Source organism: Eptatretus burgeri, chromosome 7, assembly GCF_056783735.1.
Source record: "Eptatretus burgeri isolate ZD-2024b chromosome 7, Ebu_testis_v1, whole genome shotgun sequence".
Classification (NCBI taxonomy): domain Eukaryota; kingdom Metazoa; phylum Chordata; class Myxini; order Myxiniformes; family Myxinidae; genus Eptatretus; species Eptatretus burgeri.
In genome coordinates, this window is record NC_140967.1 from 37,216,188 (window position 1) to 37,230,735 (window position 14,548).

Sequence of the window (14,548 nt, forward strand, 5' to 3'; positions counted from 1 at the left end):
GTATTTATTTATTTATGTTTGTTTGGGGGGGGTGGGGGGGAGCAGGAGGGGGTGGGGGGGAGCAGGAGGGGGTGGGGGGTGTGGTGTGGGCTGGAATGTTAAGCCAGCTGTCCAGCTGTCCCATCTGTCTATGCTTCATTTGTGGTTGTTAAGGCTTGCATAATGCATTTTGAAATGGGTATGTCACTGTGTGCCAGTGCTTTGGGAAAAAAAAATCCAAATCACTGCTTGGCAATTGCATTTTCAACACCTCCCTCCCTCCTCTCAACCTGCTAAGAGGTCAATGAATCACAAGGTATAAAGGTGATGCCAGCGGGAGGCAGATGGACTTGGTGTAACCTTCACTAGAAACTTTTACTTTGATAGTATGGTAATAACAAACTTCGTTGGAATTAATAATTTAGTCAGCCGCTGTTAAAGCCACACAAAGTCACACAATGACAAACTATATAAGATATTAATGAAATGTCTCCCACACCCAAGTAGTCCATTATCTCCACACCCAGGAAAGAATCATGAGCTCCCTCAGCAGCCCACAAAACACAAGCTTCCATTCTTTCATTGCATCAATGATATTTCTCACGGGAAAGCTATTAGAGAGTAACTGAGGGAGGCAAGAGGAGAGGGAGAACTGGTGAGGGGATAAATTCCTTGCAGACATAGAAAACAAACAAGGAAAAGAAAAAAAAGTTGCCAATGAACATCCACGAAGCTCCTTTCATGCACTTGATGACAAGCAGAAAATGAAGAGTGCGAGAGACAGCACACGATGGAAAGTAAACCCGGCCTGGTTCCCAGCCAAACTGTAGCTGGGTGACATCAGCGATAACCAGAGGCCATTCCTTTGCCTCGGGATGGCGGAATTCCAGGTGGAAAGAAATGAGCTAACTTCATGGATCTGATGTAGACTGAATGAAATATTCATAATCCTGGCATGACTTGCTTTTCTCTCGGAGAGAGCAAGAGACATTCAATTATCACAGACGTAAGAAAGTACGATATAACTATGATGGGTAAGCAATGAAACCTGGCAGCCACTTTGCAAGATTGTGCAACCAGCATCCCGTACCGCCAGGTCAGGGACAGGAAGCGTGAGAATACCCGCGCTCGTACAAAGTGCAGCTCATAGTTGCCTGGCTCTCTCTGATAAAGGTCAGAGATTAGCACGCGGCGGCAATGAGGAACGATGGTGAGAGGCTGAGTAGGGGTGGGATCAGGGAACGGTTAGGGTGAGGTGAGCAAGTGTAGATGAGGTTGGATTGCCGTCGGTCCTGGAAACTCCGAACCACCTGTTACTCTCTGGAATTAAAACAAACGGGTAAAAGCACCTTCAAAGGCATCACTGTTCTGGGAAGGATTTTCGAGTGATACAGCATCACACGCCGCACACAAACTTCTCAAAGTAAATAATTTGACTCAAACATTACCGCGTCCGGTGAGAAACAGGTTTACTTTTTGCAGTTTAAAGCCGATCGAACACATTTGGCCTCACCCAAACCTTGGGCACGCACCATGCCCGATGCGTTTATTAATCGTTCGGCACACACTGTTTTGGTGGCTGAAAAGGGTTGCCATAGCTCGATTTGTGCACATATTCCAGAAGCACAATGCCAGACATGCAAGCATATTATCCAGGAGGGTAACAATGAGTCCCCTCCCTTTGCTTCCAAATCTACCGACCCCATCCCCCAGCAACCGACCTCGGGGTCAAACGGGGCTCTCCGAGAATAGGCTAAGCTTTGGCGTTTGGTGTTCTTCAGCCACAGCCTCATGCTTCGAGGTACGAATACGTAATTAGGTACATTCAATCAAGCACCAGACTTGATGCAAAGCATTGTTTTGTGGTTCCCGGAAGGGTAATGCGCTCCGGGAATTGCGTAATACCGCAGCATTTCAGACATTTTATGCGTGCAGAGACTCTAAGCTCCTGTGTGGAGTAGCGAACGTACATTCGTTCACATTTAGACTTGTATCCGACAATATTTAACACCTTACGCATTATCAGAAGGAATGCCTTGATTTCATGTGAAGACTTCACTGACAAAGCTAGACAATCAGTGCAACACCATTTTGCTAAAGGCAAATTACTCAGATTAGCATTTCCCTTCAACATCAAAGTTACACACCGCATCTGTTCCCTAACAAACTTGGAGATCTGTAGGCCGTATGTGTGGTTCAAATTCCGAAGATCAGGACAACGCAGGGCATAAAGACCGGTCCAAAGTTATTCCAAAGAGGGCGGTAGGCACTTCTATTCTGCACGTTCGTTGGCTCAATGCTCCGTGGAGGCACGCCTGCAGATAAGTGGATAAAGGCATTCCGAAGCAGCAGTTCCCACAGCCTCAAATACACTCTTCTTCCCACAGCTGATTACAGGCAGGAAACTTGGTGGTAAATCTCCCTCGTTGCTCTGATGTTGCAGCCCGGGTGGCATTGGAACTCTCGGATTAGGCCAATCCCGTTTTCAGGTAGACTGAGTTTTATGGCCGGAATAAACTCCGTGCAGGCGGGGAGGCCCTGATCTTTTCTAGAAGGCTTTCACAGTCCTGCTGCCGATGCGAGGTACGGTTAATTAATGCACCTTACTGCTATAGTTTCGAGGGTTGATGACCCTCACCAAGATGAAAGCCATTCGCAGTGAAGTTGAAGGTTTTCTGTCTTCATGTCCATTTCATGTCTTCCATCAAATACCACTGCTCATCTTTGTGCATATGAAGGGATGTGTGCTCTGCTAATTGAAAACTATGCCGTAATGGATCCCGATGATGCAGACGGTTCATCGTAGGTCCGTAACCTCCTTTTGGCCTTCATTTAATACAAAAGCAAAATCTCGCCCCACACTTTTGGCTGGATGGCATTTCTGGTAATTCATTACCAAGCTCTGCAGCTCGGGAATCCTGAGATCGAGGCCACAAAAAACTAACCTCAATGTCATGGGAATGTGAAATGAATGCCAGAGCCCAATTCCAGTAGCTTTGGACTCAGCAACTTTATTTTCTATACAGACCGAGGCTCATGGAAGTAGTAAATGACAAAGGAGATGTAAGGAAGACGCGAACAGGCTTCGGCAAAGTTAAAAGGTTTGTCGTTTGGTAGGGGCGACGACAAACGAAGAACTCCATCTTTCCAAGACACAGCAGGTAATTAACCAGGCTCAGAGGAATATGTTGCGGGTTGAGGAATGCCAGTCAACCGTAAATATAATGAACATTTTCTCAAAATAGCAATATTTGCACGACACCGCAGTAAACTCAAAAATGCAAAGGAAAACAACCAAAGATCATTTTCAGAATGACAAATGCTTGCACTAGAGCCCACAAACCTGACCAGTGATCACTCTCCTCTCCTTTTGCATCCTTTCAAGAAATAAAGATAAAAACCAAAAATGGTTGAAAATAAATACCGGCTTAAAAACAACATTTGCAAAAAAAAAAAAAATTTTTTCACTTCTACTCTCCCATAAAATGATCCAAAAGGCACCCTCCCAACATTTTTAGTCACTGACATGGAAACAAATGGCATTCGGGCCTTGTGGCATTAAGACCCCTCTGATGTGTACCCGTGTGGGGCCTCGAGTGCCGCCTCCTCTTTGCAAAGTTATCAATGCAGCCGCCAGTCAAGGGGAGGCCTTCCCGCCGACGCGAACAATCGCTCGCACAAAAGCCGGGACCCCGTTGTCGGTGTACAGCAGCGGGACAGGCGTACAGGGAGCATTCACTCAAAAATTGACAGGATCACTCAGGGCTATCATTGCTCCTGCATAAGTTCAAGGATAGGCCACATTTTTGGTCATATTCAAATCCTCACCGAAAATGAGACGCCTAAAAAGAAATGTCAGAAAAATGTTTAAAGTTTTGTATGTAAATAAGGCTGGGTACGCTAACGGAAGGTATAAAGCACGTGAAAGGTGGGAGGGGGTGCCAAATGCAGGGCAAGTCATGCTTACTTTGCACACGGCACATTTTGGTCACAGGTACTTCTACACACCGGCGCTACTGGTTTCAACAATGCACTTTAAGTGGTGGCGGAAGCCTTTCAAATCCTGATACACACATCACAACGAGCGAAAGCCTCGCCCAAGAACCCTTCGATTGTACTCACTTGCACACGTTCGGGGCGTCACAATAGCCGTGTGTCGATTCACATCCTTGCTTGCAGACAGCTGCAAGACAGACGTGTTGCTGAATTTTAAAAATGTCCATCAAGAATAATTAGTCACACTTCTTCAAGGGATATGAGATTTCAAAACATCGTGTTTCGTTTGACGATTTTACTCCACTTATGCTTTGCAAATAGACTTATGGCTTCCTTTCTAAATTTCACAACAACAAAACACAGTGGAAACATAATTAACCTCAACTTTAATTTCACTAACTCAATATTTCGTTAAACTACTCGTTCAATGTTTTCAGAGTGCAATTTTCCTTCACGGTGGTCTTGGTCACTAGGCCAAAGCACAGCAGATGAACGGGTGAGTGGGTGAGCGAGTTAGAACCTTGATTGCACTCTTCTCCCATCCAGCCATCCACGCACGCTTTATTTCCATTGAGATCACAGGTGTAGTGGCCGAAGAAGTCATCGCGTGGCCGGCACAGACGGTTGCAGCTGAAGCCGTAGTAATGGTTTTCACACCGCACACGCACACTGTATTCGATGTCGGCCATGAGACCGTGATGTTGTAAGGTCTGCCAGGAGTCACCGGGATTCATCATTCCGGAGTGTACAGCACTCTCGATAAGCTCACGACCAACTACAGAAGTGGGGAATGAGAGGGTAAATGAAGAAAGGAGCAAGGACAAAAGTATGGAAATGGGACGGCAGGATAAATGAGGAAGACATTGGTTATTCGGCACAAGAAAACCTCGATGCTTCATGGTAATTTCATTAAAGAAATTGCATCAATCCTCCATTCTTATTTTGGGTATATATATATATATATATATATATATATATATATATATATATATATATATATATATATATATATATATATATATATATATATATATATATATATGTATATATATATATATATATATATATATATGTATATATATATATATATATATATATATATATGGCTTTTGTATGAGCTTAAAAGGCCGACTGTTTGTGAAAGACACCAAGGGCTCTTTGACACCCACAGGTGAGGGCTAGCAGATGGGATCAGCAATATAACTTCCAAAGATCAGTATTCTCAACAACGCAGCATATTCAATTTGGGGACATCGACATATTACGTAGGGAAAAGGAGGAGGGAGGAGGTATACATGAGAAGAGTAGGTGAGTGGGGAGAATAGCTAACAATGGAGGGAAGTGAAGTTGGGGGAACAAAGAGAGAGGACAAAAGTAAAGACAGTGAACAGGGATAAATGGGGCAGATGAAAGGGGCAAGGAGAGGGGAAAGGGGGTAAAACAGTGTCAAAGATTCTGCCATTTTTACACATGTAATATCTAAATTGCCCCTTAGCACCAAACTATTACAGCAATTTAATCGATTTCACTTTGCTGAGGAATAAACCAAGTACCAAACAGCAAACAGGTGAGGGAAGCAAGCCCACGAGCAAATGAGCTGTTCTGCTACCTGAGAGGTGTGTGAAGGGTTAAGTTAATAAATACAGGAAGATTAGAAAAATATAGATTCACTTTTAATTTGTGAGAATAATCCATCCATCCATCGACCATCCTCTACCACAAATAGTCGGTTCCTCCGAAGCAGTTTAAGGCAAGAAATACTCCGGATGGTTTGCCATTGACTTGGTGGTGTAACGGTTGGAGCATCTGCTCCGAGTGTCGGAGGTCAGCAGTCCGAATCTCGGCCGTCACTTCAAAAATGGTATGTGCTGCGTCCTTGCTGGATGCTCATAATTTAAAAAAAAATATATAGAACACAAACAACCACAGTAGGTTGGCAACCACTGCACCAGCTTGATGGACCTAATGGCCTCCTCCTGTGTTGAAGTCTTTGTAAGGGCACTCATATTGCCTGCCAGACTGAGGGGCCATGTGAATCGAAACAACACCAGAGAGCGGGTATGCAACAAGGCTTTACCAACCCAACCATTGAGCCGCTCTCTCATTTCCAGAAGGCTTGCATCATTTACTCGTCCAATCGCAAGTCAAAAATGTTTCAATGAAATTTCTCTGTCGGTGCATTCCTTACTGAAACGGACGCTACGATATGAATGTTTAATCTCACATCGATACATTTGGAATATCGAGCGTAAAAAAAAATATATAAATTGTCCATAGAAAAACAATGGTTGAACTGAAATCAAACAACAGCAGCCTTGAAAAGTGTTTCAGTTAATACAAGTCGATTGCAGCACTGTTGAAACAAAATATATATTCCACGTAGAACAAAATCTACTCTGCTTGTTCTTGTCAACGACCCAACTCATCCACAATTTTTTTTTAAATATCATACGTTTTTGACCCCATCTCTCAATGACTGAAGAATCATTAAAAATTACAAAAATATAAAAAATTCTCGCACCCAGACCTTCACCAAAATTGAATCAATTTGTCCTTGTCACACATCCGACGTGTCGATCAAATCAAGTTTCATCCGAATCCGTCCAAAACTTTTTTAAGATATCGTACTATATATCATTTTTGGCCCAATCTCTCAATGGTGAAGAATCATTGAAAAAATTGTAGTAGTCGGATCTGGATCTTCACCAAAATGTAATCAATTTATCATTGTCACACACCGAAGCTGTTCACAAAATTTCATCTGAATCCACAACATTTAGAGACATCGTGCTCACAGACAAACAGACAAACAAAAAGGGGTGAAAACATAACCCTCATCCACCTTTATTGACTGGAGGAAATCCATCCATCAATTGGGACCATACTCTGTGCAGAGCATTGGTGCTGCCTAAGCAGCCTCCTTGGCTATTGGACACAATCCTGGACGGGTCGCCACTCAAACACAGGATACCAGCAAGCTGGCACTCATTTTGCTGACCCCAGGATGACAAGCAGAGTCAACCCCACCTGGTATTAATTCAACAGCTGAGTTGGATTTGAACTCAGGATCCTAGGATCCCAAGCCCACCACCCTATCCATTAAACCAACACCAGGCATCGGAGGAAATACCGTGTCAACAAATGATATATGCAAGACTGAAAATATGTGTCACAGAGCACCACTTGGTATAATACCACAAAGTTAATGGTGCAATTGGAGATTCTTGCGATTCCAACAAGGCTTCAATGATAAACCAACACGGGTTTGCAAAAGGGACGGCATTAATAGGTCTTTGTACGTGGCCAAAACAGTAGCACCTGTTCACACGGCAGCCTCAAAGTGCCGCGACACCTGGACAATACAAGGCTGTACCTTTCTGTGACAAATCCTTGAGACATTATGAAAATCTTTAAAATTAATCAAGAGAATCATAAAAAAATACTCACTTGCTGTGTTGTTGTCTTCATCGAATGCCTCCAAAATTAGCGTGTAGGATCTCTGCAATGTAAATTCAGATGAATAAAATGAACTGATTAGTAAGGTTGGAAGACAGTTCTTCATTCGAATTTTCAAAAAATGACACACAAAAAAAAAAATATATATATATATATGTATATGATACATTCTAACTGTGATGTACCATACTCTATTACAGAGTATCGGTGCTGCCAGAGAAGTTTTTTGCCAAGGCTTATACTGGGTGGTTTGCCATTGCCTTCCCAACCTCAACCCGTCCACCAAGTTTCATCCGAATCTGTCCATAACCTTTCGAGACATTCTGCTAATAAACAGAAAAACAAATCGGCAAACAAACAGTGGTGAAAACATCACCTCCGTCCACCTTCAGTGACGGTGGTAACAAACACATACACCCCAGCCCACAGGGAGAGAACGCATTCTCATACAATAACTTTGGGGACCACTGGCCTTATGAGACAGCCTTTTAGAAGATGAAAAGGTTTAAAAAAAAATTAAAAAATGAAACATTGTATCAAAGCTGAGGACATGCATCTCACTCCACAGGCAAAGAACACAGACCAACAAAGCTTGCAAACTAAGGGCACCATATGCTCTTTGGCCCAAAAGGCAAAACACGTGGTCAAACAAACACGTACATCCGACCCACAGGGGAGAATGGAGGGTCATACAATGAACTGGAAACCACTCTCTTACAGGTAAGCCTTTTTTATGAAAAAAAAAGAAAAGGTAAAAAAAATCTAAACTTTATTTAACAAGCTTGGGACGTGCATCTTGGCCCAACGGCGAAAGTACACAGCCGAACAAGCCTGTTCCATGAGCATACACATGAACCACAACCCGAAGGCTGAAGAACATGGTCAACCTAACACACTTCTCACCCACAGGGTCAGAATGCATGGGAATACCGGGTCCATTCAGATGGAGTGGATTCCCCTCAAAAGTTGGGCTGGCTAGTTATACCAGGAGACATCAATTATCAAATAGTACATCTTTACTGGAATGGTGACCGTGAACCCTTATCTCATGCAAGCAATTACTTGCGAGGGTTCTCACCAATATGGGGTGCCTGCCACACATTGACCCTATTTAGGCATCATTACATGGTTTATGAGGACAGAGGCTGGCAGGGAAATGAGACGTATTGAGTTAAGAAAGTACTTCCGACTGAAGATGCAGTCTGCAGTGGTTGAAGTGCGTGACATTCAGTGGATGACTTTCCCAGGGCTGGGGTGGGTGGCCAAGGGTTGAGGTTTACAGGTGCAAGGAGGAAGGAGGAAGGAGGATTGCAAGAGGGGATCATCAAAAATATGGTCCCCCTTAGGCTCAGAGCCTAGCAATGTGAGACCATTGTGTATCCATAAAAGTGGTGGCACATGCCAGGGATTCGAACAGACCAGCCTACTACTCTTCCCTACCCCTGCCAACCCACACCCCCGGGGGTTCTCGGCCTCTTTCGCAGCCCAGTGCTCCTAAGGAGTCTGTTCTCCAAAACAGCTGGTGGAACTTCCGGGAGGGGGAAACCCCGGTGATGAGGTGAACCCAGGAATGGGTCTTGATAGACTGAGGCTCCGGGTCAGGTTGTGATGCAAAGTCATGGATGCTTGCATGTCAAACTTTAGCATCCCGAGCAGAACTCCTTGATCAGGAGTTCCTCCCAAAGGGAATGGAGCTTTTGTCATCACTTGGTATGCCTCCAAGGTGGTTCACCACTATGGCGGAGGAAAGACAGGTTGTCATTTCTTTGCAGTGGGAAGTCTGTGTTTGACAGGCTCCAACCACTGCAGACAATGTTTTAAGCCGGAAGTAGCTCTTTTAAACTATTTTTAAAAATCTTATTTCCCGGGTGCCGAAATCCTCGTAAATGGTGTAATGAATACCTAAATAGGGTGTATGTGTGGCAGGCACCCCTATTGGTCAGAACCCTTACAGCAATTGCTGGCATGACACAAGGCTTCACGGTCATCATTCCAGTGATGAGGTACCTATTGAGAAATATACAAGATTATGAAAATACGATGAGGCTACATGATTGTTGAATAAACCTGAGTATTGACATGAGTGTTCATTCACAGAAGATAAATATTCATTCAAATCATCTTTTCCAAGAATGGGTCTTCCAGGAAACGGTGTTTTTTTTCAACTCCTTCTACAAATCCGCATTCAGGAATAATCACGCCAAACATACATATAACTATTCGTAAAACCGAACAGGGTGGGCCAGCAATCTCCCTTGACCTGCCTGTCTTTTCAAGGTTGCTCCGCACACCACAGTTGCTAGCTGACTCTCCTCTTCTCCCACAGCTATCAGGTGACCCCATGCCTCAAGAAATTGCACCCCGTTTGCCCTCGTCTCACCCTCCCATCTCCAAAAGTGCATTTCACGACATTAATCCAAGAAAAGTCTGAATCACACAGGAACAGTTTCCACCTCAAAAGGCAAAAGTTCAATCACCCTCTTTTATTTATTGTTTTTAAATGAAATGTGAACAATTTCAAATATTTTCACCGCATTTTCTAACTGTCCACCCAGTATACAGGTAAATGTAGAGCTTAGTCCTTTAGCCATCGCTGTTGTACAGAATTGCTGGTCTAAGGATAAAAGCATCTCTTTAGTTGTGCATATATTCATAGATTTGGGGGTGGATGAATAACTTCGATAAATTGTGAAAATTTCCCATTGAGCAAAGGCAGAGGCGGAGGGGGGGGGGGAGGAGTGGTGATTGAGAGGAAATTGGAATAAGGGCAAGAGAAATGGCACGTAGGTGAATATGAAGAGAGGCCGGGGGAGGGGGGGGGGGGAAGAGAGGGGCAGGGGGAGTCAAAATTCCACCATTTTGCCTACAAATTAGTGTTTGTGCAAATCACAGATAGGTAGGGTTTCTTTATCATCAAAATCAAGGCTGAACTTGCTGTGGGCCGCTTACAAACAATAAGACTTTCACATCCTGCACAATGGATTCATTTTTCCCACGCCTTGTCTGCGTGATAGGTGCAGCTGGCAGGGGCAATTCGGCTTGGCCTGGGTCTGCCAAGCATGGCGATGAACCTCGCAGAAGACAAGATCGTTTGCTACAGCTTCGGCCACTCCCTGCACTCTAATAAAGCGGCAGCAGAATATGGAATCCCAAGAGCCAGGAAGGTGCCCCCATCAGGAGGTTAAGCCATCCGTCAGGCTTGGCTTGACCACCGTTTATCTTGGTAACAGCTGTGGTTAGCCATCCCCCAACCCTAAACTTCTCCTCTGAACCTGATGAACCTCGCACAAGCCAGAGCCTCCTTTTTATGGACAGAAGGGAAGCCTTGCAAAATCCTCAACAACAGTGATATTGCAGAAGACATGTAATTCAGACAAAAAAAGGCAGTCTGAGACCCAACAAAAGTATGATACAATGATGTAAGAACCAAAAACTTCCAACAAAACCTCCTCAATTAAAATATATTCATGTGAAGGTTGTCAGTGTTTCTCACAAAGGTTTTGATTTTTCTTTTTCCAAATAATGGGAATGACCAAATAACCACTAATACAGAAAAAGTTTTGTTCAAGACCACCTTGGTTTGAAGTATTAGTAAAGATCGTCTTTGTATACAATGGTGAGATAATGCTGGGATTTATAAACTTCAGGCTTTAATGTTTAGTTTACTCAAATGTAATGTAACTTTCATTTAACTTGTAAAATAAAATAATCTTGATTAAACACCAATTCACTTTGACTATTCAATCAAAGATAGCTTTCTTCCAAAAAATAACAAAAAAAACCACAAGAAGAAAGCTCACCCTAAGTGATGGAACCAATTGCAGAAGTGTTGTGTAAGGAACCGGTGTCTGACCCGTTTCAAATATGGAGCCACGAAACCACCGACGGCCTTCTCCAAGGCTTTAGATGTGAGGACGTTTGCAATAGAACAATCTTGGCATTATGAAGAATGACATCATGCAAACGGCTCCCATGAAGTGCAAGCCATGTAGGCTCAAGACATTCAGACATCCCATTGCAAAATTTGGTGGGAATTGGTCTCAATAATAATCGGGTAAGCGGCTGCCTCGAATTAAAGCTCAGCCTTCCAAAAATGCACGGAGAAAAGTTCAGGGAGGTTTGAACTGGTTCAGTTTGGGGATGAAAGCTACGATTTCATTGAAAGATTGTAGAAAAGGAAGGTAACTAAGCAAGAAAGGTCTTTAAAAAAACACAGAAGGCTTGGCTGCATAACTTCATCACGAAGATGATCTTGTGTATGCATAGTTTGTCAAAGTTGGTCTGTCACATTGCAAGATGAGTCGACCACACACCTGCCTGCTTCTGTGAGTTTAGTAATAGCAGCTCTCATGCTCAGAGCAGGGACAATACCCTGGGGTTTAAACCCCAGAGTTTTTGGTGGCTCCATAGAACACAAAGGATTTGAACCAAAGATGGGCCTTCTTCAGTGCAACCACAACACACAAGTGTTTGTGCACGCAATTCTTTTATTATTACTTTTATTCAAAGTTTTATTCTTTGCATTTAATGAAAATTTAAATATAATTAAGCGTTAAGAAAAAAACAATTTAAATATAATTAAGTGTTAAGAAAAAAAAAACATTATTATTAAAAACATAATAATAATAATTTACCTGGAGAATAAACAGGTAGGTTTGACCCCTCTTTCCTTCCATGCATTCTCCTCCTCCTCAAAGTTTTGAACCACGAGGTTTCATGGTTTTGGTGTTAGAGGACATACACACAAACACTGACATTTATTATGATAGATTACCTTTCAAATAGCTACAAAAGCTTCGGCAGCAAAAAGAGATTATTTAATTATTTTAATCCAAAAAATATCCAACTTTTTTAAAAATTATATTATTAATTTTTTTGCTTAAAACACTCCCAGCACTCACTGATGAACCTCTAAAAGTTTGATGAAGATCTGTTTGGCCATTTCTGAGAAAAATGGTGACAGACAGACAGACAAACATCTCTCTTATAGAATGGATACATGTTGTGGTATTTTTCACCTTATCATGTAAAGAACCACATTTGGTGGAGCGTGTGCCTCCGCCAGGCTGAACGGTATACATTTTGTATCCCAGTGAGAGTGATCTGCATCCCGGCCTCAACAGGGGTATAATCGACTTGTTCTTGTCACCTACCAAGCTCATCTATCCATCAATCCATCAATCCATCAATCCATTCATTTCCAGAATCCGTCAACTTTTTATGCCTGGTGTTGGCTTAATGGTTAGGGTGGTGGGCTTGGCATCCTTGGGTCCTGAGTTCAAATCCTTCTCAGCTGTTGAATGAATACCAGGTGGGGTTGACTCAGCCTGTCATCCTTCTGAGGTCGGCAAAGTGAGCATCTTGCTGGTCTGATTGAGCCATTTGAGTATCCTGCGTCAGAGTAGCGACCCATCCAGCATCCAGCTCAATAGCCCAGGAGACAACTTCGGGCAGCACTGACGCTCTGTACAGAGTGTGGTCCCAATGGATTTGGATTCTCCTTCTCAACTTTCCCTTATTACGTCTGTGGTAATAATGATGCTCACATATTCAGGTTACATCTCGGGCCTTCAAACCTCGTATTCCAACTCCTAAACTTTAAATGGTTTTATCCCTATCTCACCACCCACATCTCCCGTGAACGACAACGACCCCCTCCCCGTCAACTTTCCTAGAGATTATTGCCATGGTTGCATCTGCATGGCACTCTTATTGTTGTTCATCTTGTTGCAATGAGTTAATTGTCCCTCAGAATTATAGGATTCCTAGAGAAATACCAGATGCATTCACCAAGTTTTCAACTGGATATGTGCACACAATATCACCTACAGCTCTATCTCCCTTCACTTAGCAACCCCCTGGTGCTGTCCCAGTAAGGTTCCAGTCGCAAGGCATATTCCATCCATAGCATTTGCAGACATCAGTCTCATTGAGGTGTTGACGGCTGTGTTTTTGGCCTTGGCATGGTTGCACAACCACCAGGACATAAATGTCAGGAATGCAAAGGAAGCTTTTGGTTGGATTGGTGACAAGACCTGGTTGCGCAGCCAGCAAGCCCGTACGGTCAACCCAAACCCACCCGGTGGTATCAAAAACGACACGTGCCTCGGCAGCTACAAATCTCTTTTATGGCCCTGAGCCCGCCTCGACATTACTTTGTTTACATCCGCAATTTGATCCCAATGACCTACAACCTACATGGTAAAACCATTGCCGAGCATATTCTCCGAATTAGAATCGAAGAAACACCTTTCTATAAACCATACGAAGATCTTCCATGCAACAATTCAAAAGTTTGAGCGAAATCCACCAGTAAAGTTAACATATCCTGGTACTCGAGAGCAAGAGGAGATGATGACATCCTACAAGCAATCTTGGGAATAGAGCTCATTTGTACCAGCCCGACAAAGGAATAAGGATCACTGTGAAACAGCACAGCAAACAACGGAGGATGAACCGAATTGGTGACCACATCAACACTTTCAATCTAAATGTTTTAGCACCTTCGCTGAAAACAAATTAATTAATCTTTTTACACCCCCCCCTCTCTTGGCCCCATCATTCTGTCCCAGTAACACTACAATGACAATCAAAATTGGATTTATCACTGCACTGGCAATAGAGTCCTGACAAAGCTGGACATGGAAAGCAACTGCAGCAATGTCGTTCAAGGACTACAATCTGCTTGGCTGTGGAACTCCTGATGTTCGTACTTCTTTCAAAGCAGACACCAAGTGTGGCGACCCACTTCGCTCGGCAGTCTCACAGTTCCTTGACAAGCCACGCAGACTGGTTCGCAAGGAAAAAATTTGAGCATCTTCAATGCTTTCACACCAATGGCCTTCCAGTGTGTCCTTTTTAGGTGAGGAAATAGGAAATAAATAAATAAAAGAGTGGTCTCACTCTCACTCTCACTCTCACTCTCCATCGAGTGCAGCCTATGGCTGCTGGTTGCATCATTGGTTGGGACGTGGCTATGCCGCTGATACAGTGTCCCCCTTACCAGTACACTGGTACTCACTTTGCCGACCTCAGAAGGATGACAGGCTGAGTCAACCTTCTGGTGTATTTTAATTCAGCAGCCAACAGGGCTTGAACTCAGGACCCTCGGATCCTA

At 43.4% G+C, this 14,548-nt stretch overlaps 1 protein-coding gene across 3 annotated transcripts in view; it reads right to left on the bottom strand.

The window, feature by feature from the left end:
• The window catches only part of JAG1 (jagged canonical Notch ligand 1), a 73,323-nt gene that overhangs the window by 42,134 nt on the left and 16,641 nt on the right, over positions 1 to 14,548 (bottom strand). For all 3 annotated transcript variants that reach the window (XM_085888071.1, XM_085888070.1, XM_085888069.1), the window contains exons 3-5: positions 7,423 to 7,474; positions 4,496 to 4,750; positions 4,102 to 4,162 (exon numbers count right to left, since the gene is read on the bottom strand). In XM_085888071.1, the coding sequence (XP_085744197.1) occupies positions 4,102 to 4,162; positions 4,496 to 4,712 (278 nt within the window). In that variant the 5' untranslated portion in view covers positions 4,713 to 4,750; positions 7,423 to 7,474. The remainder of the gene's footprint in view (positions 1 to 4,101; positions 4,163 to 4,495; positions 4,751 to 7,422; positions 7,475 to 14,548) is intronic.